Genomic DNA, 27,599 nt, shown 5'->3' with positions numbered 1-27,599 from the left:
CACGCTGTATCAACTGGCATGGTTTCGATTCCCCGGTTGTACATGACAAGGAGTAGGGTTGCCTGTCCAACCTCGTGGGTTTTCTCCGGGTCCTCCAGTTTCCTCCCACTACGCGCAACGAATTATTGAAATAAAATTGAACCATGTGTTAGTCCCAAAATGACCTAGTTTGTGTTGAGTGGACCTTAAAACGCATTTCTTTCTCTCTCCATCCAAAGAGAAAAAAAAGCATTCCAACAAATCAAACAATAATGTAGGCCCACGTCAAGTGACGTCAATTAGGCAACCAGTCATTGAGTGATGCTGCCAGCTATAAATAGACCTACAAACATTATTGATCCAACAGAGAGTAACCCCTGTTTAGAGTTAGGGCCCAACAATAAACAATTTCGATTTTTTATTTCATTTAGAGATAAAATTACTCATAAATTTTCAGATGGGTCTGGTGAGCCGACCCACTGCTGGTCTAGTCGTTACAATATGACAGAAACCAAAATCCCTTGTACAAGTTGGTGTGCACGTAAACAATCCCTTGAAAGTTGGAATTCCCTTGTAGTACACTGTATAGTGTATGCCCGTCTTCATTAGCCCAGTAGGAGTTGAAAAGTAGGTCGTTAAAACCCATTTCATTTCATTTTGGTAGACATTTATGTGATTCTGTTTTATTTGTAGGTGAACGCGAAGAGGAGCGATTAACGTTATCAGATGATGACATCAAATCATTGGATGAATTTATACCAACACGATGTACGCAGGTTACATTACTACATCCGGTTATTGTTGCCGTGGTACCGGAACACGAGAAATGGAATATATCCAAGAAATCATATAAACCAAATAAAAAAAATAAGGTAGGGAAATACGTGAAAAATCAAAATCAGTTGATGTATTACAAAATACTGTTGCTCATAGAGAATTGGGACGAACCACCAAGGTCATGGTTACACATTGGCGTGCTTGTAAAAGAACCCTTGACAGTTGAAATTCAATATAAGAATAAGCTGTATCATTGCTGTCTAGGCATAATTTTTCTATAGCACACTGTATGGCGTATGTCTGTCTTCATTAGCCGAGTCGGAGCAGAACAGTAGGACGTCATTTCATTTCTCCTCCACATTTTTCAAATAAGAATAGGTTAATTGTTGAATCTTGAATACAAAGATGCTCTCTGAAATAAAAATCCTCTAAAATTTCTTTTTTTCCTCCAGGAATCGAAATCAAAAGTTAAAGCCTGCTCACTTCCATCTATTTGTGTGTCTGCTACAAGGTTTGACTTTAAAGTCACAATACCTATGTATCCATGGAAACTAGTTCGAATGATTAGCAACCTGACGAATCCATCGAGTAATCTTCTACATCACTGTCACTCACATACTCTAATACAGGTTGGTATATTTATTTTACGTTAGAGAATTGAACCATACGTTAGTCCCGAAATGAGCGAGTTTGTGTCATTGGTCATTAACCTCTGTCTTTCTCTCTCTCTTAATGGGTATGTATTAATTTTATTAAACTGCCCAACACACAAGCTAACACAGAAATAAAATTAGCAACTATACACTTGACAAACCGTCAGCAAACCTCGGTACCCTACATCTAACCTCGGCTGTAGGACGGTAAGTGATATGTAGCTACACCCATACAATTGTGATGCGGCTACTGGTTTACTTCTTGGGAAAACTTGACGCTTTTAGAAAGAAGTTCTCAAAATGGCGTCGTTTGAAGAGTGTGTAGAGTTTTCGTTGCAAATCAGATAAACTTGAAAGAAAAACAAACACTCTTCACAGGTGTTTTCATGGGCGCTGCCATTTTTAATCGGGAAACTTGAAAGTAGTTCCAATAGCAGAATTAGTCAAAAAGCGGAGGTTAGATGTAGGGTACCGGAATCTGCTGAGGTGTGTTGAATTGCAATTATATATAATCAAAAGTAATCTCTATTGGAGTGGGTAAGGCACTGGCTCGCTAGCCTTGAGTGTCATTTTCCATCAGGATTTTCCGGCGTGGTTCCCCCTTGTCAGTGGTGCAGGATGGAAGGCGAGACAAGGACAGCTGTCTAGTTGTTCAGATGATAGGGAAAACCGAGGTCCTGTGTATACATTGGCGTAAAAGATCCCTTGGCAGTTGGAATTTGATATAAGAATAGGCAATAGTGCCCCTGTCTGGTGAAAATTTCCCTCATAGCACTATGTATGGCATAAGCCCGTCTTCATTAGCCCAGTTTAAGAGCAGAACATAATTTCAAAAACTATTCGAGAGAGTGTATCAAATAATAGTTATCTCCCTTAGATAAGGAATAAGCAAGTATTGATAATACAAATGAATCATTAACAAATCTCTACTGATGGATGACAGAAAGAAGTGAAAGAATTTAACGCCTGACCGATGGGCCGAAACTTTCCCAGTTTCGATCCACACTATTACAAGGAGGATTGTTGCAGGTAGTCTTGTTATGTCCAACAAGTCATGACCTTTAAATTTCAAATGTTTTGTTTTGATAAAGTCTGGTTTTGTTATTGAAATAGAATAAAAAGCTAATGTTGTATTTTGTTATAACTGTAGATTTCTGATGTTCATGCTGGTTTACAGAAGATAGATGCAGATGGAACTACATCCCATTTACATACAGTTATCTCCCCTTGTAGTCCAATTATTAAGATACAACAGTTGACGTTACCTAAATACTGGTATGTAATTTCTTAAAGGAATTCAACTTTCACTAGGGATCGGGTATCATTCAGATTTGACAAAAAAAGGAAAGAAACTGAGTTTACCATCTAGAATTTACTACTCGTATCCAGTTAATAGATTGCCGTTCAGAATGTGTTAAATGCAGTCAAGATTCATCAAAAAACGCCCAGTTTTTGCTACGGTGTAGTGTAAGAAACACTGTTTAGTCCAATATCAAAACTAAACTGTGTCGAGTGGACGTTAAACCCCAGCTTTCTCTCTCTCTCTCTCTCTCTCACTTGTTATAATATTAGTATATTTGCTACAGTATAATATTACTATATATTTTTATGCAGGTCTAGTTCGAGTATAGCTGAAACTGAAACAACAGTAGAATTAAATCAGTTATCCGTTAGTCTAACTAAAGCTACAGTCATATTACTAGTACGTCAAATATCTAGCTGGTTAACTATGATACCACAATTAAACCAATATCAACACGATAGTCTTCTAGATGATATCTTTACGCCACAATCAGGTAAGACACAATTAACTATGATACCACAAACACGATAACTAGGGTTAACTATGATACCACAATCAGGTAAGACACAATAACTAGGGTTAACTATAATACCACAAACACAAGAACTAGGGTTAACTATGATACCACAAACACAAGAACTAGGGTTAGCTATGATACCACAATCAGGTAAGACACAAGAACTAGGATTAACTATGATACCACAAACACAAGAACTAGGGTTAACAAGACACAAGACCTAAGGTTGACTATATATATGATACCGCAATCAGGGGTAAGACACGAGACCTAGGGTTAACTATAATACCACAATCAGGCAATACACGATAACTAGGGTTAACTATAATACCATAATCAGGTAAGACACGATAACTAGGGTTTATACTGGTGGTTGATATAGCTATGTTTATACTGGTGGTAGATATAACTATGTTTATACCATCGGTAGATATAACTATGTTTATACCGGTGGTTGAAATAACAATGTTTACACCATTGGTAGATGTAACTATGTTTATACCAGCGGTAGATATAACTATGTCTATACTGGTGGTAGATATAACTATGTCTATACTGGCGGTAAATATAGCTATGTTTATACTAGTGGTAGATATAACTATGTTTATACTAGTGGTAGATATAACTATGTTTATAACTATGGTAGATATAACTATGTATATATTATAGGTACAATGTTTATACTAGCGCTTGATATAACTATGTTTATATTATAGGTACAATGTTTATACCAGTGGTTGATGTAACTATGTTTATATATAAGATAACTATGTTTATATTATAGGTACAATGTTTATACCGGTGGTTGATGTAACTATGAATGGTTTAGAAGTAAAACGGTGTAGAACGTCATTAGTAGATTGTTATACTGGTAGACTCTCTTCATTACAGCTAGTTCTATATACCAAAGGTGAGATATATAGCTATGTGAATTCTCAATAAGTGAAATTTCATTGCTATTGTCGAATATTAACCATTTTGTGACTACATTTAATTAAAGATTTCCCTCCTAGCACATGAGGTACACATGTCATCTTTTGTTAGGTTTGTGCAGACAATTAGAACGTTAAGCCTCATTTGTTTCAACCATAAAGATAATCTTTATTCTTTGAATTTTCTTTCTGAAACATACATTATGCAAGAGCTAAATCTGCCTATTGCAGGTCTTTCTTTAGGCCTTACATAAACTATTAATTAGACATTTATTACCATGACAAGACCATAATCAACTCTCGATGGCATCGGATGACTCTGATAATACATGATGAATCTTTAAACAATAGATTGATAGATATGAACATTCCAAATTTAGCTCTATAGCTAATTCATATCAATTTATAATTATTTGTATTACCAGTGATATTTTTTGTCATTATATCTTGTTATATAAAAGACAGGAGTTGTTATATATTGATAAATGATATTTTATTGACAGATTCAGGTGTGACAAGAGTGATGCCTATATTATATGGTCCCAGTGATACCAGCAATCTCGAGAAATATGATACTTTAATAAAGAAAGATCTACAGAGTGCTGATATAACAGATGATGTTCTGGTTCTGACTCTACAAATACCTCATAATACCCATATATCACAAGGTACAAATAATCATATATCACAAGGTACAAATACCCACAATACTCATATATCACAAGGTACAAATACCCCTATAATACTCATATATCACAAGGTACAAATGCCCATAATACACATATATCACAAGGTACAAATACCCCTATAATACTCATATATCACAAGGTACAAATACCCACAATGCACATGTCACAAGGTACAAAAACCCATAATACTCATATCACAATGTACAAATACCCCTATAATACTCATATCACAAGGTAAAAATACCCCTATAATATTCATATATCACATGGTAAAAATACCCCTATCATGTGTGGGTTAATGGTCGAGAGCGAGACATTAAGTAATATATTGAAACAACACAAGTGATGTTAGTCACGAGTTGCGCAATGTCTTAAGCTCGAGACCATTAAACAACTTAAAATACAGACACATATATCATAAGGTACAAATACCCATAATAAGATATCTATATAAATAAAATCAAAGTGTATATGTACGGTATGTGTGTGTGTATGTATGTTCGCCCATTATGTTCCGTTGCTGTGTCCCACACCCATGTATGTGGTATCATATTAACCAGCATATCGGGAGGACTCTGATTAATATCCTAACTGAGTTTATTAATATGTAAGCTAGTAAGAAAGTGTGCAAGAAAGGAAGATGGTGAGTAAGCAGATCTTATAATTATTTCAGCACCAGCAGTGTTGTTGTTTGGTTTGGAAGGATTTGCTGTATATGCTGACCCGGGATTGATATCATGGTTGGATTATTCACCACATCTTGTTACCTTGGCTACCAAAGTTAAAGAAGTAGAAGTAGACATAGCTTTAGCTCATGCAGCCTCACCTTTACAGAATATCTCACAAGGTAGGTAACTCTAATCCATATATAGGATGCAGACCACAATTAATTTCCCTATTGAGTTTAATTCTGGACTCTTTGCCAAACTCCAAGTAGATATAGCTTTAGCTCATGCAGCCTAGCCTTTACAAAATATCTCACAAGGTAGGTAACTCTACTCCATATAAATATAATATATATAGGATGCAGACCACAATAAATTTCCCCATTGACTGGCTCAGAAGTGTTTCCCATATTTTCATTGTGCTTGACAGAGCACAACCGATTTGATTAAAATACAAATCTACATTTCGTTTTGTTTTTTATACTTTTGGTGGCCTCTACAACATGAAGATCTGACCAGTTGTATTGGGAAGTCGTGTCAGGGGTCATATGAGTGGCTTTTGACCCTATGACATCAGACATTGATTAATCAATCAGCGTTAATGTTTCTAGTGGTTTACCCACAATTCCGTGCAGAGCATGCCAAGAACCCACCATAACAGACCGTTTCATAAGCTAATTCCTCACATCAACTAGAAGGCCTGTTATATAACAACTCTTCCAGATCATAGTGTTGTAAAGACAAGTAAAATGAAATTTGGAAGTATAAAAATGTGTTTTAAATGTAATTCGGGGCCTGGAACTCCTGATAGGGTGTCTGGATCCCCTGCCTCCTGCATCGACGCCTGGTATTGTCTGGTACAATGGTAAAGTTGTTGTTTTATATTTCAGTATCTCTACCATCGAGTAGCTCAGTTACACAACAGACAAGTTCTAAACCTTTAACACAGTCCCAGATGATCTCACCAAATACACTTAGTTCAGTTATAGAATCAAGTATAGAAAGCAAGGAGAGAACATCTTTCTGGGCCAACTGGTTTCCTCTCTTTAGAAAGATAAATGTTCAGGTAATTATTGACATATTTAAATGCCCACATTCCATGGTTGAATGTTCCAGAATATGCCCAAGTTCCATAGAGGATACTGGATTGAATGTTTGGGAATTCAGTTCTCTAAATCCCAAAAATAGTAACAATCAAGTGAAAGAGCAATTCAGGCTATAACCAACCATGACAGCTGAAACATATTTGTTGAGTTTAATTATATCACGATTCTACTAACACAACATCCATTGTCGGGATTGACAGAACTATGACATACCTCAACCCCATGCCATGCAATTCAGTCAAATAAAATTGAATCATATGTTAGTCTCGAACTGATCTAGTTTGTGTTGAGTTGACGTTAAATCCCATTTCTTTCTCTCTATATGTTACTCTCGAAATGACCTAATTTGTGTCAAGTTGATGTTAAACCTCATTTCTCTCTCTCTATATATATATGTATATGTTAGTCTCGAAATGACCTAGTTTGTGTTGAGTTGATGTTAAACCTCATTTCTCTCTCTCTCTTTCAGGTAGATGTAAAGAGTAGTATATTGTATTTATCGAATGAAACGATGAATCTTGATGAACCTAGTATGGATATATCTAGTAATATAAATACAGGTTTATTGGACCACCGATTAAAGCAACTATTAGTTATATATCTACCTACAATATCTATACATAGTTCCGATCTTAAACATATGACTGTATTACAACCTGTACCTATACAGATGTTAGAAGGTTCTCTTATAGGTGAGTATATAATAGTACTCGATGGGGGGGGGGGGGGCACCTGCAGTTAAAACGTCTTTTGAGGACAGCATACAATATACAAAAAATAAAATACAAGTACAAAAATTATGGTGTAATGCCTGTGCTTTAGATCACAAGGTCTGTCATTGATTTAAGTGGCGTGGTTTTGATTTCCCTTTTGTACGTGACAAGGAGTAAGTTTTGGTGGGTTTTCTGTAGTTCCTCCAATTTCCTCCCACTGCTAAAGACCCCTACGCAAATTCTTGAAGTAAAATTGAACAATATTTTAGTCCCGAATGATCTATTTTGAGTTAATTGGATGTTAAACCCCACTTCTTTTTCTATATACAGGTGATAAGTTACCATGGAATGTACAGATATCTAACTTAACTGTTTATAGTATCCATGACAACACAACATGTCTGCCCATATTAGGAGAGTTAGATATAAAATCTACGGTAGCCGTATCCTGTACCTATACAACACCCACTTCACAGAATATATCTACACTTGGTTTATGTCTACATGTAGATGTTAATCCATTATCATTATCGATATCGCAAAAACAGGTTAGTAACCAATCAGAACACAGGTAATAAAGAAACCAATCAGAACACAGGTAATAAAGAAACCAATCAGAACACAGGTCATAAAGTAACCAATCAGAAGACAAGTAATAAAGTAACCAATCAGAAGACAGGTAATAAAGAAATGAAATGTAATGGGGTTTAACGACGGGCATATGTGCCATACAGTGTGCTATGAGGGAAATTTTGCCCGGGCAGTGGCACTATGGTCTACGATATGTTAGTCCCGAAATGACCTAGTTTATGTCATGTGGAGGTTAAATCACATCTCTCTCTCTCTCTCTCTCTCTCTCTCTCTCTCTCTCAATAATAATTTATATATCTCACTCTCTCTCTGTTAGTTACGGTATGTCTTTGATTTTTAGAATCTCATTATTAAAAAAACTGTTGATTTTTTTTATTTTGTTTTCACAGATTGCCTTCAGTAATTTAGTGCTCAAGAATGTTTTGACGTTGATCAACAATTCTTCCAAACTCGTCAACTTCTGTATTAAAAATCTACACATTGAGAAAAGTTCGGTCACGAAAGAAGTGCAACACAGCTCTCCTAAAAAGAAGGCAGAAAGTGGTATATCATGTGACGAGGACGTGGTGCTAGAGATGTCCGAAGATGCATCAGGAAGTGATAGTCCTCTACATGACTCATCGGGTAGTGATACGTCAGATACAGACGTAAAGTTAACGTTGTGGACCCAACTACTTCTTCCCAAAATATCCGTCAATTTTTACAGTTTAATGTCTCCAGATACAGGTAAGAATTATTCGCAGTCAAACATTTAGGATTGGAAAGAAGGCATTGCTTGCGGACATTTTAGAGACTAGCTCTTTGGTAACATAGCTAAAAATGTTGAGATATACAGATGTGTTTCTTTTTAGCTACGATTGGATGCCTTTAGTTTCACTTAATTTCTTTATTAATGCATGTAACATCTTAAAAATAAGTTAATTTTATACTATGAGAACTAGTTAAACTTAACCAGCCCAATGTAGTGATACAACTTTTTTTATCTGTAAATATTGACACGTATGTTTGTTGTTTATTATAGATAGCTGTGTTAGCCTGGTATTAGAAGATTTAACTCTCTCTCTGTTGATGTTAAACCCCATTTCTCTCTCTCTCTGTTTATTATAGATAGTTGTGTGAGCCTGGTATTAGAAGATTTAACTCTATCTGTTGATGTGGAGAAGATTTATAGTAAAACTAAAATAACACTAAATACAGTCAACATCAACCATTATCAAAAACAGTAAGATCACTCTCTCTCTCTCTCTCTCTCTCTCTCTGCTAAGGACCCCTACACGCAAGCAAATTATTGAAATAAAATTGAACCATATGTTAGTCCCGTAATGAGCTACTTTTTGTCGAGTGGATGTTAAATCTAGTGACCACAGTGGTCACTGGCCTCTCACTAAGTCAAGTGGTGTGGTTTCGATTCCCCGCTTGTATGTGACAAGGAGTAGGATCGCCTGTCCAACTTCATGTGTTTTCTCAGGATTCATCCCCCTGTTAACGATCTGTATGTGCAAGCGAATTATTGAAATAAAATATGTTAGTCCTGATATGACATAGTTTATGTAGAGTGGATGTTAAACCAAATTTATCTGTAACTCCCTTGGCTTTTGAAAGGCTGTAATGTTGTTGTCTGTACAAAATTCTCCCATGCACATTTCGTAAGTCTTGGTATCTATTTTGACAAAGTCAGTTAGTTTTGTTTTGAGGTACTTTTTTTTCTGTTGAAATATGGTCAATTAATGTTGCCCCTGTCCGTCGTCCAGCATTGATCTTCAGATTTATATATGTATGTATGAGGTAGATTTTTGCTGCTGTATGTGGGTCTATGTTTTGTTGCATAGCAACCTGTCTTTTCTTGAGCAGTTGTCTTATAGACCATTCTTATGGCCCATGAAAATCTTAAGCAAAACTTTGATTTTATTGTTATGGCCTATGAAAATCTTACGCAAAACTTTAATTTTATTTTTGTAGAAAAGAAGAGAAATCATGGAGTACTGGTTGCTGTCAAGGGATCCTTATGTCCTGTCTAGGCGAACTGTCACGTGACGTTCATATTGTATCCAATAAATTCTGGAGTTCGGAAGTACCACCGATATCTCTGTTTCCTACCCATGATGCAGTACAAAGGGACAAAACTCATGGTTTCCTGTCGATAACATTTACTCGTGCTCTGTGCAAAAACAACAACAAACGCTTAAAAAAACAAGGTGTTGATGTCCCAAACTTTATTCAAATGGACAATGCCACTGGTCAATGTGAATTGTATTTCCATAAGTATATCTCGGAAATTTGTCTCAAAATGGACCCGTGTGACGTCATAGTTTATCCTCCTGTCCTAGAATCTCTCATAACTGTTTTTGAAAAGGGCGGGAAAAATATAGAGACAGCGTCTGCTACAAGAAAGATGTCTGCCGCTACTCCCGTAAATAACGACATCACATTTCTGGCTGCCCACATGGTTCCGTTACTCTATATCAATTTGAGTAACCTGCGAATTTTTCTGCCAAAAGCAGACGTGAAGACAAAAGAGCAGACGTTCAGCGCCGATTCAGCAGACGCCAAAAACAATCAGTCGACCTTGAATCACGATCTTTTAGTGGTGCAGTTAAATTCCGTCAGTATTAATTCGCATGCCGATAATCCGCTACCTCGTTATCCAATCAGGAAAGACATGTATGACTGGGCCGTGATGAATGGTTTTAACCAGCATCCAAGTTCATGTATTGAAGATCGGCAATATCAGGTGGATATTAAAGGATTGACCATGTGTACAGGTTTGTCAAATATTATATAACAGGGTTCCCGCGGTCCTTGAAAATCCTTGAATATCCTTAAATTTAAAATTTCATTTTCAAGGTCTTGAATATCCTTGAATTTCGCGGAAATAGGAAAATATCCTTGAATTTCAGTTGAGATCCTTAATTTTGTTTCAAATATCTTCAATTCCTTTTAAATATGAGATTATAACGATAGTTGGTAATGTTTTGGTTATTTTTAAGATGAAAAATTGTAACTTTAGGGTAAAAAATGTCCTTAAAAATCCTTGAATTTGACGTATATTTATCCTTGAATATCCTTGAAAAAATGTTTGACGAAGCCGCGGGAACCCTGTATAAATCTTTCACCAGTTACCTCCCTTCCTATACATACTTCTGCAACAAGCCAGACTCTAGAGTTAAAAAGGAGGATTTCAGGCTACAAAGCATGTCAATCTGGTTAAAACACAGATCCTATTTAGTTCCGTTTTTATAGTTCAAAATTTCGTTTTTACTTGTCTTTACTACACTAGGATCTGGAAGAGTTGTTATCATTGTCGTGTTCTGAACGGTGCGAGGGATTAGCCAATGAAACGGTCTGTTATGGCAAGCTTTTGGCATATGGTGCACAGAACTGTGGGTAATCCACTAGAAACATCAATGCTGATTGGTTAATCAAATGTCTGACATCATAGGGTCAAAAGCCACTCGTATGACCTCTAACTCGACCTACCAAAACAACTGGCCAGATCTTCATGTACTATAGGCCATCAAAAGTATAGGCCATCTGCTATTGCTGGGACACTAGATTATTGACTGGAATCTCCCAGGTTCGACCAAAAATAATGTGAAAATTTAAATCTTTACAAAAAACTTTTTTATTTATGAATATTTTTTGATAGTATTTTACTCAGGATTAAAGGGTCATCTGACTTGAGCAAAAATGTGAATTATTTTTATACGCCCACATTAAAATGTGGTCGTATATTGTCATCACCCCCGTCCGTGCGTCGGTTTGACGGTCTTGCGTCCACAAGCTGGAGGCTAAAGTTAAAATCCGATTGACTTTAAATTGATGCACAGTGTTTAAGGTCATGAGGCGAAGAAGCCTATTGATTTTCAGCGATTTCCGATAATTACTGCCAGAGTTATGGCCCTTGATCACTTCAAAAACTCTTGTGGACGCTCTAGAGGCTAGAGTTAATATCCGATTGACTTTAAATTGATACACAGAGTTTAAGGTCTTGAGACGAACAAGTATAATCATTTTCAATGAATTTTGAACATTTAATCCATGATATTAAATGTTTCGTATACTAAACGTTAGCATGGGGCAGAACTTTATAAAAACCAAACAAATTCTAATGATTTTCTAATAATTACTTAATGAGTTGTTACTCTTAATCAGATTTTAATGTATTATAAATGTTTCATTACCGAAAAAATAAAAATATGTGAGAACTCTTGTTGACTGTCCGAACGATTTAGCTGCTGTGGGCGTATGTTTCGTTGCCTGGCAACCTATCTTTGTCTCAGTAATTTGTGTTAACCGCCATTGGCTAATTCAGTATTACGGTCAGATATTGTATAAAATGTGAATTGTTTATATTATATAGGTAATTGGAGTGATTTTATTGAGTGTATCAATAAGAATGTAGATAATAATACAACATATTCTACAGTACAGATTCCAGCACTAGAATGGAATACATGTTTATCATTACAACAGTAAGTATCTATTAATAAACGGGGGTTGGATGGCCGAATGGTTAGCATGTGCGCGCTGTATCATAAGGTCTGTCATTGAATCAACTGGCGTGGTTTTCGATTCCCCGGTTGTACGTGACAAGGAGTAGTAGCGCTTGTCCAACCTCGTGAGTTTTCTCCGGGTATACCCACTGCTACACACCCCTATGAGCAAGTGAATTATTGAAATAAAATTGAACCAAATGTTAGTCCCAAAATGACCTAGTCTCTATTAATAAACAGGGGTTGGGTGGCCGAATGGTTAGCACGTGCACGCTGTATCACAAGGTATGTCATTGAGTCAACTGGCATGGTTTTGATTCCCCGGTTATACGTGACAAGGAGTAGGGTTGCCTGTCCAACCTTGTGGGTTTTCTCCAGGTCCTCCGGTTTCCTCCCACTGCTAAATACCCCTACGCGCAAGTGAATTATTGAATAAAATTGAACCATATTTTAGTTCCGAAATAACCTAGTTTGTGTTGAGTGGACGTTAAACCCCATAAATCTTTCTCTCCCCCCCTCCCTCTCTCACCTCTGTTCATCTGTCAGTCATATTTTTGAATGAGTCAATTTTCAACATTTATTTATTTTGTAGGAAAGATAAAGAAGATATAAAACTGATTCCTGTAGCGTTACCTTTTGACCTTAAAGTTGTGGCAGCACCAGCTATCGTTTATGAAAAGAAACTGGATAATCAATCTAGAAATCAACAGGTAATTAAATGGGTATAATATTATATTGATAAAAGAAACTGGATAATCAATGTAGAAAACAACAGGTAAATGGGTATAATATTATATTTATTTATACTTGGATATGAGCATTAATGGTTTAATTTAAATCAACAATATCTATTTTTAGATTCTGGTCTGTGGATTCAACATGGAAGTCAATGTGACAAGTGACCTTGACCTTTACATCAGCACCAATCAGATTCAACTAATCAGCACTGTTCTAACAAACTGTGTTCAAATAGTCCAATCAAAAAACAGGACAAATACATCTACTACTGGAAGCCAAAAGACTCGACATCAAGATTTCGCCTTTGATAGCGGGGTAGAGAGTGATATCTCAACTGTTTTGAATGATTCCTTCAAATTTCAACCTCATCCGGTGCCCTCCGTGTCATCTGATATTGAACTCCGTTCAAAGGTCACGCCCTTTGAAGTTCTGTTAACGGCAGACCGAATATCATGTACTCTGTACACACATAAACACTTAGAGGACGACTTCCATCCAGTGAAAATTAAAAGTGAAGAAACTGTAAATGGTGCCGCTAAAGGCTCTAAAACCAAATTTGATTGGAAGAGAGATAACTTATCGTCCAATGGGAATGGGGATGATGATGTAGATAGTAATATTTTACAGCCGTCAGATTCAAGTACGAATTTTGGATTCCTGAAAGTTCACCGAGACAGCGCTGCATCCAATCATGATATTATGGCTGGTACCGTCTGCATTAAACCATTTCTGTATGTCTATATCGCTCAGCCTTACACAGTTCTTGCCTGTAGTTCTTCCAGTCAGAAATTTGAAATGAGTTGCTATGACATCATCATTCGTGGTTCCGAAAGTCAGCTGTTAATTCCAGGTAAGTCGGAAGACGAAACTGAGTTGAATATCCCTGGCCTAGCTCATGTATAACAGTGGTGTAGTATAGGGAGAGTGGTTTTACATAGGTTAAGCCTGTTCCCCAATCCCATTGAGACATCCTGAATAAAAATATTGTTTATAAAACATAAAAAATGTACAACTGTGGATTCTTTGGCAAAGTTGCTGTCCAGCTTAGTAAATTTACGTAATGGAATGAAATGGGGTTTAACGTTCTACTGTTCTGCTCCGACTGGGCTAATAAAGACGGGCATACGCCATACAATGTACTATGAGGGAAATTTTGCCCGAACATTGGCACAATGGCCTACTCTTATTTAGAATTCCAACTGTCAAGGGTTCTTTTACGTGCACGCTAATGTGTACCCAGAATCTCCCATCTTGCAACACTGACAATTGGGAACCACATCGGAAAATCCTGATGAACTAGCTCATGTATATTCACTAACTCATTAAATTTAAGTACTGCTATTAGAAAAAGCTTTTAGTATGCAAACAAAACTGACTAGACAAGAGAGGAGAGAGAGAGAAATGGGGTTTAACGTCCACTCGACACAAACTATGTCATTTCGGGACTAACATATGGTTTGATTTTATTTCAATAATTCGGAGGAAAAAAGTTAATATTTGTGGCTCATTAAGTCGCATTGATGTCATCCTTTTCAGTGATTGTCGCGGCCTAGCGAATATTCACTGCTGATCAGTGTGAGACATAGCAAGAAATAAACAACAAATATCAAATCCAGTGAATAGCTTGTTTGGAACAAATTGTATCAAAAGTGGGGGCTTGGGTGGTCGAATGGGTTTAATGCGTACGCTTTAGATCATCAGATCTATCATTGTGTCAAATGGCGTGATTTTGTCCAGGTCCTCCAGTTTAGTTCGACAGCTAAAGCGAATTATTGATATATAATTGAACCATATGTTAGTGTTGAGTGGACATTAAACCCTATTTCTCTCTGTGCATCGAGGGGGGTCTCGTGGCCAAAGGGTTAACACATTGGTGTTGTATCATATGATCTGTCACTGAGTCGATTGTTGGTTTTCATTCCCCGCTTGTATGGGACAAGTAGCAGGGTTGCCTGTTCAACCTCATGCGCTTTTTCCCGATTTTCCATTTTCCTGACACTGGTAAAAGACCCCTAAGGGCAATTGGATTATTGAAATGAAAAATTGAACCATAGGTTAGTCCTGAAATGACCTAGTTTGTGTGTTGAGTGGACGTTAAACCCCATCTCTGTCTATCTCGCTTTCTCTCTGTGTATCGAACGAACAATATAAATTGATGGCGTTATTTACGATTTTTTGTGTAATTTTTATTTTTTCATTACAGTAAGTGAAAGTCAGATTATTCCCGATTGCGCTGATTTTAGTCTGTACTGGGTCGAAACAAGGCCTGGACAACCACATCTAAAGACTGGAATACCACCTTGTCTTTTTACTGTACAGATAAAAGATTTCTTACAAGAACCAGGTAGGTCTCTAAATTAAAAAAACATCCTATTTCGTTTCGTTTTTTTTTTATACTTAGATGGCCTACACTACATGAAGATCTGACCGGTTGTAGCGATAGGTCACGTCAGAGGTCATACAAGCCGCTTTTGACCCTATGACGTCAGACATTTGATTAACCAATCAGCATTGATGTTACTAGTGGATTACCCACAGTTCCATGCAAAACACGCCTAAAGCTCGCCGTAACAGACCGTTTCATTGACTAATACCTCACACTATTCAGAACACGTCAATGATAAGAACTCTTCCAGACCCTAGTGTAGTAAAGAAAAGTTAAACGAAATTTTAAACTATTAAAACGAAACGAAATAGGATCTGTGTTTTAATCAGACTGGTATTTTTCTGTAACATTTTTTTTAGACTTTGTTACAGATACATTATGTATGATTTGGCTGCTCTATTATATGATAGTTGAAAAATGGAAACTGATAATGAAGAGTGAATATATTGAAAATTTCAGTTAAATTACTTTATACTGAGTCGAAGTTATGAATGTTTGAAGTTTAGATGATATAATCTTGATTGTCAAGTATCATTGCTACGATAATAAACAAAGTCTTGATTATCCATTTTTGCATTAAATGATTAAATGGAAATTGGGTTTTAATCCATTCAAAATCACAGCCATTCGATGATATAATCATTTAATCAGATTGGTATTTAAATGGATTTATATTATATTTCCCGACCTAGGGGGTTTGGATGGCTGAATGGTTAGCACGTGCATGTTGTATCATAAGGTCTGTCATTGAGTAAACTGGTGTGGTTTTGATTCCTGGGTTGTAGTTGACAAGGAGTAGGGTTGCCTGTCCAACCTCGTGGGTTTTCTCCAAGCGCTCCGGTTTGTTCCCACTGCTATATAAAGACACCTATGCGCAAGCGGATTATTGAAATAAAATTGAATCATGTGTTAGTCCCGAAATTACCTAGTTTGTGTTGCCTGTCCAACCTTGTGGGTTTTCTCCAAGCGCTCCGGTTTCTTCCCACTGCTAAAGACACCTATGCGCAAGCGGATTATTGAAATAAAATAGAATCATGTGTTAGTCCCGAAATTACCTAGTTTGTGTCGAGTGGATGTTAAACTCTCGGTGCAGAACAGTAGGACATTAAACCCCATTTCATTTCATTTTCATATCGTCAGAATAGTCGCAATACCAAGTACAATTACACAACTATAAGATTCCTTAGCAGTAGTTTCTAATTACAGAACTTGCAAAATTCTCTCTTGTAAGCAATCATAATAAAAAACCCTAATTATTTTTGTTGTTTTTTTCAGCATGTGTAATGTTACGCCTAGAGAGACCATTGAAAGCTAATATAGATTTACAGAAAGTACAACAAGTTCAAGACTTCATAGAGGGGATAACTCTGATGTCAGTAAAAACAAATAAAGACAGAAGTGAGCAGGCACCATCATCAGATGTAACAACACCAAGTAAGTCTATCAGCCAATCAGATACGAATCTCTCATCTGAGCAGAGGAGCGGGGGGGGTCTGGGGAGGAGACAATGTCAAGTATGGCATGGGTCAGATCTATTTCAGAAGGCACCGGCAGATTTCCCCAAGGTCACGAGATGTAATCCAGGTTAGGGCATGTGATTGTTGCATAGGATTGTGGGTTAGGGTAAGGATTAGGTTTAGGGTTAGCGCTAGCCCTGTTTACATCTTGTGAACTTGAGAAAATTTGCAGGTTGCAGCTACTGAAATAGATCTAACCGTATGGCATGATTTCTGGCTGGGGGATTACCAGATTGGTATAATAATGAAGACTGTAATGTTTAAAGTCTTGAGCGGGGTTGTGTGGCTGAATGGTTAACACATGTTCTTGCATCATAAGGTCACTGAGTCAAGTGGTTTTGTCTCGATTCCCCGCTTCTACATGACAAGGAGTAGGGTCGCCTGTCCATCTTTGTGGGTTTTCTCCTTGTCTTCCGGTTTCCCCCCACTGCTAAAGACACCTATAACTATTGATGCCATTGTTAGACTGCGATATTTACTGGATTTGAATACATTTTGTGATGGATAATTTAACGTAAAAATGGATGATCAAGACTTTGTTTGTTATCATATCAACGTCAGTATTGACGACCAAGACTAGCATAAAATCAAATGGCTAATATCTTGATTCAGAGTGAAGCAATTTGACTGAAATTTTCAGCATATTTTGTTTTCATTATCTATTTTTTTAACTATTATAGCGAGAACTGTCAACTGTTTATATAATCTTACCTAATACCCCATTAGTTAAATGTCAAATAATCAATTTGAGTCCATATTAGCCATGAGACATTTAATATTTTTGCGAAAAATAAAAATGATACATTGTTGCTATAAAAATAAATGTCTTTATCCAATTCTTATTTAGGTATTTTGTCCCATATTGATCATATTGAGGTTGTCACGGAGCAAATTGTTGTTACCATGGAAACTGTACCTAATAGTGGTGCTGCCAGCTGTGTCATGTCCACGTCTAGAATTAGAGTTGATTCAGAATTTCAACATAACTCAACAGGTTCGTACTAAATTAAAATTTTAAGAATGAAGGTAGGGTTGGATGGCCGAATGGTTAACATGTGCACGCTGTATCGTAAGGTCTGTCATTGAGTCAACTGGCGTGGTTTCGATTCCCTGGTTGTATATGACAAGGAGTAGGGTCGTCTGTCCAACCTGGTTAAGTTTTCTGAGGGCTCTCCGGTTTCCTCCCACTGCTAAAGTCCCATACGCGCAAGTGAATTATAGAAATAGAATTGAACTATATGTTAGTCCCGAAATGACCTAGTTTATGTCGAGTGGATGTTAAACCCCATTCCTCTCTCTCTCTCTCTCTCTCTCAAGATATGTTAAATAAAATCCACTGTGGCCCCTGTTGTTTAAATTCTTGAATTTGTTTCAGGTGCCATAGAAACTATAACAGGCCGATATCACGTTAAAGATGTTCTACTTACAACTGTCTATAATTCAAGATGTCTGCCGTTACTAGGGCCAACTTCCTTGTTCCTGGAAACCATCTTTTATTGGACAAAACACAGCGGACATCAAAACATTCCCAAAACTCTAGTTGCCATGGAAACAGATTTGATAACCGTGAATTTCGGACAAGAACATCTCCTGTGTTTAGAAGCTGTGGTGAACAACATCAAGAGATTTTTATCTGGCAATAAGGTATAAACACAGGGCTGTAACTAGCTCAGGACAACAAGGGGGGCGGAAAGTGTTCTGTAAAATTGACGGACAATATATATCAATTTTATTTATGTTTTTTTTTTTTTTACAGTGGGGGGCGAAATGTTTTGCAGGGGCGTGCTTAGTTACGGGCTTGTATAAACATTCTGTGAAAACAGAAATATGTATTGCGCAAAGACGTCATTCATTGATCTGTTAATAAACTCACTGAAGTCTGGTGCCTATCTCAGTCAGCATCAGCCGTTTTGAATTTATATGAGATGTTGTGATGAATTTGTCGTATATCAGAAACTAGCGGATGACCCGGTGCTGCACCGGTTGAAAGTAGTATAATTCAAAAACCGGACATCGTAGTCCGAATGCCACCTGGCCCATGTTGCTCCCTGGTCAGAGCTGCTCCTGTACACCAAATTTCCGCCTCGGGACAGTCTTAGCTTAACCACCAACCCTGAACAAACAAGTCAAAACAACAGTCACTAATAATAGTATAGATTTAATTTGTTTATATACACTTTGAATTTTATGGTTCCATTAGTTTCCTGTTGCATAAATTACTTGTTTAGCATATTGTTGGTGGGGAGTCAAAAGGTCGTATCTGGCATATTTTGCAAAATTCACTTTTTTGCTTCTTCAGAATGAGAATTTTCTTGCACATCTTTTCATCTGTTTGTCATATTTCTAAGCCAATAAAAAGAGGTTTTATAGATACTGTTTCTAAATGTCGTATATGGGGTGTTCTAGATATGACCTTTTGACTCCCCACCGACATTAAGTTAAATAATAATAATGATAAAAATAAATTGTCTTATGGTATTTAATATTTTGGATATTTCAGAGGTTAAAAGGACCATCTGACGTTAAGACCCCATCTTGTGATGATGTAGTAGTAGAAGAAGTTAATATTATTGATGAGGAAGCAGTATTTATATCAGATGTCACTTATGATGATTTTAAATCTGGTTCTTTGGCTTACATATCAGCTCCAGGTAATATATCGTTTCTTAGAAATTGGGGGGAGGGGGGGCAGATTCCCCAGTTGTATGTGACAAGGAGTAGGGTCGCTTGTCCAACCTCGTGGGTTTTCACAGGGTCCTCTGGTTTCCGCCCACTGCTAAAGACCCCTACGCACTAACATATTATTGAAATAAAATTGAACCATGTGTTAGTCCCGAAATGACCATTGTTTGTGTCAAGTTGACATCAAACCCCATTTCTCTCTCTTTCTATATATTTATTATATGATATTTTGTAGATGGTAGTGATATACATCCAAGTGGTGGAGAGATTATATTTAGTAAAAGTAAAATGACCAATGGTAATGGTGGTATGATGACATGGTGTTACCATCAGTCACGTGTTATACAGTCCATCTCTGTATCACCGGTACCATTTAACACACAAGATAATATAACACATCAAGTAAGTAATAATAATAATAATCTATTTATAAAGCGCTGAATATCCAACAGCCTGGTTGCTCAAGTGTTACCATTCGTCACGTGTTATACAGTCTATCACAATGATAACATACAAGATAATATAACACATCAAGTAAGTGTTACCATTAATTATGAGTTATACAGTCTATCACCACGGTAACACACAAAATACTATAACATCAAGTAAGTGTTACCATTATCATGAGTTATACAGTCTATCACAATGATAACATACAAGATACTATAACATCAAGTAAGTGTTACCATCAGTTATGTGTTATACAGTCTTATCGCCAAGGTAACACACAAGACAATATAACACATTTAGTATTTAAGTGTTACCATCAGTCATGCGTTATACAGTCTATCACCACGGTAACACACAAGATAATATAACACATCTAGTAATTGTTACTGTCAGTCATGAGTTATACAGTCTATCACCACGGTAACACACAATATACTATAACACATCAAGACAATATAACACATTTAGTATTTAAGTGTTACCATCAGTCATGCGTTATACAGTCTATCACCACGGTAACACACAAGATAATATAACACATCTAGTAATTGTTACTGTCAGTCATGAGTTATACAGTCTATCACCACGGTAACACACAATATACTATAACACATCAAGTAAATGTTAACCATCAGTCATGTGTTATTCAGTCTACCACCAATGTTATTTTAGCAGTGGGAGGACCGGAAGAAAACATGCAAGGTTGAACAGGCAACCCTACATCTTGACAAGTGTGGGATTGGAATCATTCAATGACATACCTTGTAATCGGCAGCGCAAGTGTTAGACCATTCAGTCAGCCAACTTCCCACAACAGTATAATATAAATGCTATGTTTTTATAGGTGTATAGAGTATTACAGTATAATATATGTTTTTATAGGTGTTTAGTGTATTACAGTATAATATATGTTTTTATAGGTGTCTAGTGTATTACAGTATAATATATGTTTTTATAGGTGTCTAGTGTATTACAGTATAATATATGTTTTTATAGGCGTCTAGTGTATTACAGTATAATATAAATGTTATGTTTTATAGGTGTCTAGTGTCTTACAGTATATGTATGTTTTATAGGTGTCTAGTGTATTACAGTATAATATATGTTTTTATAGGCGTCTAGTGTATTACAGTATAATATAAATGTTATGTTATATAGGTGTATAGAGTAATACAGTATAATATATGTTTTTATAGGTGTCTAGTGTATTACAGTATAATATATGTTTTTATAGGTGTCTAGTGTATTACAGTATAATATATGTTTTTATAGGTGTCTAGTGTATTACAGTATAATATATGTTTTTATAGGTGTCTAGTGTATTACAGTATAATGTATGTTTTTATAGGCGTCTAGTGTATTACAGTATAATATAAATGTTATATTTTATAGGTGTCTAGTGTCTTACAGTATAATATATGTTTTATAGGTGTCTAGTGTATTACAGTATAATATAAATGTTATGTTTTATAGGTGTCTAGTGTATTACAGTATAATATAAATGTTATGTTTTATAGGTGTCGAGTGTCTTACAGTATAATATAAATGTTATGTTTTTATAGGTGTCTAGAGTATTACAGTATAATATAAGTGTTATGTTTTATAGGTGTCAAGTGTATTACAGTACTGGGACACAGCAACTCGACAGTTTATGGATTACACCAAGTTTAATCTCTCAGAGAGCGAGACTACTAGTCTAGATCTACCAGCCGTTCATCCACGTAATACAAGAGATTTGATATCGTCACAGATGTGGAGAATTATTATCACAGTTACTACCTCAAATATTCTGTAAGTCATTGTCATAGTTTCTACCTCAAATTTCCAGTAAGTCATTTTCATAGTTACTACTTCAAATATTTAGTAAGTCATTGCCATTGTCATAGTTACTACCTCAAATATCCAGTAAGTCATTGTCATAGTTACTACCTCATATATCTAGTAAGTCATTGTTAAAGCTACTACCTCATATATCTAGTAAGTCATTGTCATAGTTACTACCTCATATATCTAGTAAGTCATTGTCATAGTTACTACCTCATATATCTAGTAAGTCATTGTTAAAGCTACTACCTCAGATTTCCAGTAAGTCATAGTATAGAAGAATTTGTAATATAATCATTTGTTGGTGTATATTTGTAGAGTTAAAGCTAGTAATATAATCATTTGTTGGTGTATATTTGTAGAGTTAAAGCTAGTAATATAATCATTTGTTGGTGTATATTTGTAGAGTTAAAGCTAGTAATATAATCATTTGTTGATGTATATATTTGTAGAGAAGAAGATATAAGTATAGAAGAAGCTGTAATATTACCTACATCATTATTAGGTTGTATTAAACTTGACACCTGTTTTATACCTAGTCTTATTCCTGTCTATCAACTCTCACTCATCTTATCAGCTGTAGATTTACGTCTATATAACCATCTATTATATACTAATAAAGGTAAGAATTGATGATCAATCCTGAGACAACCCACGAGGTTGGACAGGCGACCCTACTCCTTGCCACGTACAACCGGGGATTCGAAACCACGCCAGTTGACTCAATGACAGACCTTATGATACAGCGCGCGCACGCTAACCATTCAGCCATCCAACCCCCCTTCCAGAGAGAGGGAGACGGAGAGAAAGAGGGGAGAGAGGTTCAGTCCCAGTCTATATATATATATATATATCATCATATACTAATAAAGGTAAATTTAATGTCAGGACAATAGGGTGGCCTAATGCTCTAACTGTTCTTTAGACCGTAAGGTCTGTCATTGAGTCGTCATGGCTTGGTTTCGATTCCCAGCTGGTATCTGACAATCGTGTCACTTGACTCAATAACAAATCTTATGATCTAAAGCACACGTTAAACCATTCGGCCATCCATCCCCCTCCGGGCTATACTATATACCAGAAAACTCCGGAAAACACTGGAAAACTACCGGAAAACACCATGTTATATTGAATACCGGAAAACACCGGAAAACACACTAAATACCGGAAAACACACTAAATACCGGAAACCACCCTATATAGGTAACCCGGAGAAGGGCTATACTATAAACCGGAAACTAACCCTAACCCCAACCCAGGCACACAGAGGACCAGGCTCCCGGTTACCTATTTAGGGTGCCAGTCTCCAGGTTAGCTATTTAGGGTATTTTCCGGTATTTAGTGTGTTTTCCGGTATTTAGTGTTTTTCTGTTGTTTTCCGTTTTTTTTCCGGTGTTTTCCGATTGTTTTCCGGTTGTTTTCCAGTTGTTTTCCAGTGTTTTCCGGTATATAGTATTGCCGTCCCCCTCCTAGAGGAATTGCGATATCTTATGATCTTTGATTATTTACTTCAGACATTCCAAATAAACTAAAGCCATTCCACTTCATCCCTGATGAAGTAACAGAAGAAGAATTTGCTGTCATACGATTGGATGGTTTAACAGCAACAGCCAATCACATTGAAGGTTTACAGAAACGTACATCTGTTCAGGTAGTTTTAAGTCTTACTGTTTGATGAAGTCAGGCCCTCAGTTCACAAAGCATTAACAGACTTAAGTTAAGAATTTACTCAAAATTGTTCGTCTTATTTTAACTAAAATATAGCCCTTTATAAAACTTTCTCTGGATCAAAGATATTTCTCATAAACAGTGATTGAAAGTTGAGGAAATTCTTAACTGAAGTGTGAGAATGTTTTGTGAACTCGGGAGCCAGGTGTCATATTCAGAAGTGAGCCATGTGGTCTTCAGTTCGCTCTCGGCGTTGGTTGACAAAATTCCTCAGGATTTTCCCGCGTGGTTTCCATTTGTGGTGGAAATGAAAAACCATAGCGTACGCTCGTCTTCATTAGCCCAGTCGGTGGAGAAAAGTAGGACGTTAAACCCCATTTCATCTTCATTTCATTTGGCCAGAGAGCAGATTATTATTTGTATTCTTTAATGTTATAATTTATATTTAAGGTTGGATGTAGTGTTAATGTTATAATTTGTATTTCAGGTTGGATGTAGCGTAAATGTTATAATTTATATTTCAGGTTGGATGTAGCGTAAATGTTATAATTTGTATTTAAGGTTGGATGTAGAGCTAATGTTATAATATGTATTTACGGTTGGATGTGGCGTTAATGTTATAATATGTATTTAAGGTTGGATGTAGAGCTAATGTTATAATTTGTATTTAAGGTTGCATGTAGAGCTAATGTTATAATTTGTATTTAAGGTTGGATGTAGTGTTAATGTTATAATTTGTATTTAAGGTTGGATGTAGCGTTAATGTTATAATTTGTATTTAAGGTTGGATGTAGTGTTAATATTATAATATGTATTTAAGGTTGGATGTAGAGCCAATGTTATAATTTGTATTTAAGGTTGGATGTAGCGTTAATGTTATAATTTGTATTTAAGGTTGGATGTAGTGTTAATGTTATAATTTATATTTAAGGTTGGATGTAGCGTTAATGTTATAATTTATATTTTAGGTTGGATGTAGTGTTAATATTATAATATGTATTTAAGGTTGGATGTAGCGTTAATGTTATAATTTGTATTTAAGGTTGGATGTAGAGCTAATGTTATAATTTGTATTTAAGGTTGGATGTAGGTTGGATGTAGAGCTAATGTTATAATTTGTATTTAAGGTTGGATGTAGAGCTAATGTTATAATTTGTATTTAAGGTTGGATGTAGTGTTAATGTTATAATTTGTATTTAAGGTTGGATGTAGTGTTAATGTTATAATTTGTATTTAAGGTTGGATGTAGTGTTAATGTTATAATTTATATTTCAGGTTGGATGTAGTGTTAATATTATAATTTGTATGTAAGGTTTGATGTAGAGCTAATGTTATAATTTGTATTTAAGGTTGGATGTAGCGTTAATGTTATAATTTGTATTTAAGGTTGGATGTAGAGCTAATGTTATAATTTGTATTTAAGGTTGGATGTAGCGTTAATGTTATAATTTGTATTTAAGGTTGGATGTAGTGTTAATGTTATAATTTGTATTTAAGGTTGGATGTAGTGTTAATGTTATAATTTGTATTTAAGGTTGGATGTAGTGTTAATGTTATAATTTGTATTTAAGGTTGGATGTAGCGTTAATGTTGATGTGGTAGAATTTGAGAATTTAACAATGATACCAGTTTTACAGGCCAACACATTAACAGCAGATGTCAACTTATTACATACAGAAAAGGTAAGCAAGGCCTTTCTAGTCTAATTATTTCATTTTGCTTGATGAGCTAGTGCTTTGTATTGGGTAGTTTGTCTGTTTATCCATTGATGATATGCACTCCGGGGGAAGGGTGATGAATTGGGTGGCCAAGTGGTAACGCATGCGCGTTGTATCATAAGGCCTGTCACTGAGGCAACTGGTGTTGTTTCCATTCCCCGATTGTACGTGAAAAGGAGTAGGGGCGCCTATCCAACCTCGTGGGTTTTCTCCGGTTTCCTCCCACTGCTAAAGATCCCTACGCACAGGCGAATTATTGAAATAAAATTGAACCATATGTTAGTCCCAAAATGACCTAGTTTGTGTTGAGTGGACGTTAAAACCCATTTCTCTCTCTCTCTCGCATTTAGTATTATGGAGACTGATTGGTCAACTCCTTTGTAATGCTTAGAACTGAGAGTTTATGAAGTAGTATGTTATATATGTGTTATATTATAGCCAAGAGTTTATATGAAGTAGTATGTTATATATATATGTGTTATATTATAACTGAGAGTTTATATGAAGTAGTTATATATGTGTTATATTATAGCCAAGAGTTTATGAAGTAAACAGTCGAGGTGAAAGTGTTAAAATACAAGTTGGTAAAGGAACAGTACATACTATTAATACTTCTTTACAAACATGGCTTCCGGTAAGTTACATCCACTCAAACTTATTGTCTTGATAACAGGGGTGTGAGTGGGCCATTGATCATAAGGTCTGTTATTGATTCAACTGGCATGGTTTTGATTCAAAGCTTTATGACGGAGCTGCGATTGACCCGCTAACCTGGAGGTGTTGGCCAAAAAAGTTCATCAGTATTCTCCTGTGTGGTTTCCCCTTGTCATTTGTGTGTGTGTGTGTGGGGGGGGGGGGGCGTCTAGGTTTCATGTACACATGTAAGAGAACATGCCGCTGTCCTGCCAAATTTTCCTCATAACACTCTGTATTGTGTATGCCAATCTTCATTAACCCAGTTGGAGCAGAGCAGTAGGACGTTTCATTTCATTTTATTTTATATATTAAATTAGGTATTAAAGAAAGAAGAGATGAAATGTACACCAATATTTTCACATTATATTGTATGTAATGATACTCAACAGACTCTACATTTCGGACAGGTAGGTAAAAAAGATAGGATTTTAATAAACATTTGAAGAGCCCCGGGGATGAACGATCTAAGTCACTTTTTCAACAAACCCTAGTTAATGGCGCCATCTGGTAGCAAATTGTACAAGCTTTCTGTGGAACAATCAATTTCAAGTAAAAATGATCGGAGTCACATCAAACCAAGGCCCTTCTGAAATGGCCTCCCGAACAATTACGTCCATCGTACCCTTTATTTGACCTTAATTTAGCTGAAAAGTTGAAGTCAGTTGTTGTAGTGGTAATTATGATTCGTATTTAACATCATTTTGAAGTTGTAATTAAACCCACTCGTCGTTCTACTCGCGTCAAAGATTCTCGTCTAAAAGTCTGTTTTGCCTTTTACGCGAAAAGAGTCTTCATTTGTTTTTGGATTTACCTAAATACAGTGGACTCTTGTCAATTCCGACATGGTACGGGATCGATACAATATGCCTGATAAGACAGCATGTCGGAATACTCAATTGTCGCAATTATGCCAGAAGTATTAGATGTAGAGTTCCGAAATCTGCAGAGGTTTGCCAAGTGTGTATTTGATGTGAGAAACTCAAATCAAATACCAAGCGCTCTCTCTTTACAAGAGATTATTAAATTTTAGAGCTAATTATGATCACAAATAATTGATTAGTGATTGCTTGTCGGTTAACACCCACTGATTGAAGGCTGAATTATCCAATGTTAATTCAACGCAAATCGTGTGACGGGACCAATGATTGAAGGCCCGGATTATCTAATGTTAATTCAACGCAAATCATATGATGGAACCGCTGATTGATGTTGTAATTCGGAATCTTCAGAATCTGGACTACTCGTAACTTTCAGTTATGTTATATTTGTGATATGATTAAGTTGGAACAGATGATAATATGAATAGCGTAACTTTAAGCTTTTTTATATTTGTGATATTCTACTGTATATTAAGCTGTATATTTGTTATATTTGTAGATTGGAACAGATGAGAATATAATATTACAGTCCAGACAGATGTATAAATATAACTGGAGATCACATAAAATCAAACAGGTATAATGTCTTTATACTGATATGGGAGGGTGGTGGGCAGAATAGTT

General features: G+C 36.1%; 1 protein-coding gene across 1 annotated transcript in view; it reads left to right on the top strand.

Annotated features, from left to right (window-relative positions):
- LOC126808843 (intermembrane lipid transfer protein VPS13B) overlaps window positions 1-25,462 on the top strand; it is a 25,515-nt gene extending 53 nt beyond the window's left edge. Inside the window, exons 2-15 of the mRNA XM_056099078.1 lie at window positions 9,885-10,687; window positions 12,286-12,397; window positions 13,011-13,128; window positions 13,277-14,006; window positions 15,360-15,500; window positions 16,818-16,976; window positions 17,907-18,053; window positions 18,435-18,703; window positions 19,560-19,710; window positions 19,977-20,143; window positions 21,798-21,982; window positions 22,468-22,637; window positions 23,530-23,666; window positions 25,255-25,462. Coding sequence (XP_055955053.1) covers window positions 9,885-10,687; window positions 12,286-12,397; window positions 13,011-13,128; window positions 13,277-14,006; window positions 15,360-15,500; window positions 16,818-16,976; window positions 17,907-18,053; window positions 18,435-18,703; window positions 19,560-19,710; window positions 19,977-20,143; window positions 21,798-21,982; window positions 22,468-22,637; window positions 23,530-23,666; window positions 25,255-25,389 — 3,424 coding nt within the window. The 3' untranslated portion in view covers window positions 25,390-25,462. The remainder of the gene's footprint in view (window positions 1-9,884; window positions 10,688-12,285; window positions 12,398-13,010; window positions 13,129-13,276; window positions 14,007-15,359; window positions 15,501-16,817; window positions 16,977-17,906; window positions 18,054-18,434; window positions 18,704-19,559; window positions 19,711-19,976; window positions 20,144-21,797; window positions 21,983-22,467; window positions 22,638-23,529; window positions 23,667-25,254) is intronic.
- Window positions 25,463-27,599: the final 2,137 nt, after the last annotated feature.

The sequence above is a fragment of the Patella vulgata genome, chromosome 1, assembly GCF_932274485.2.
Source record: "Patella vulgata chromosome 1, xgPatVulg1.2, whole genome shotgun sequence".
NCBI lineage: Eukaryota > Metazoa > Mollusca > Gastropoda > Patellidae > Patella > Patella vulgata.
The sequence above is the reverse complement of the archived record's forward strand: the minus strand, read 5'-3'. Positions and strand labels throughout refer to the sequence as shown.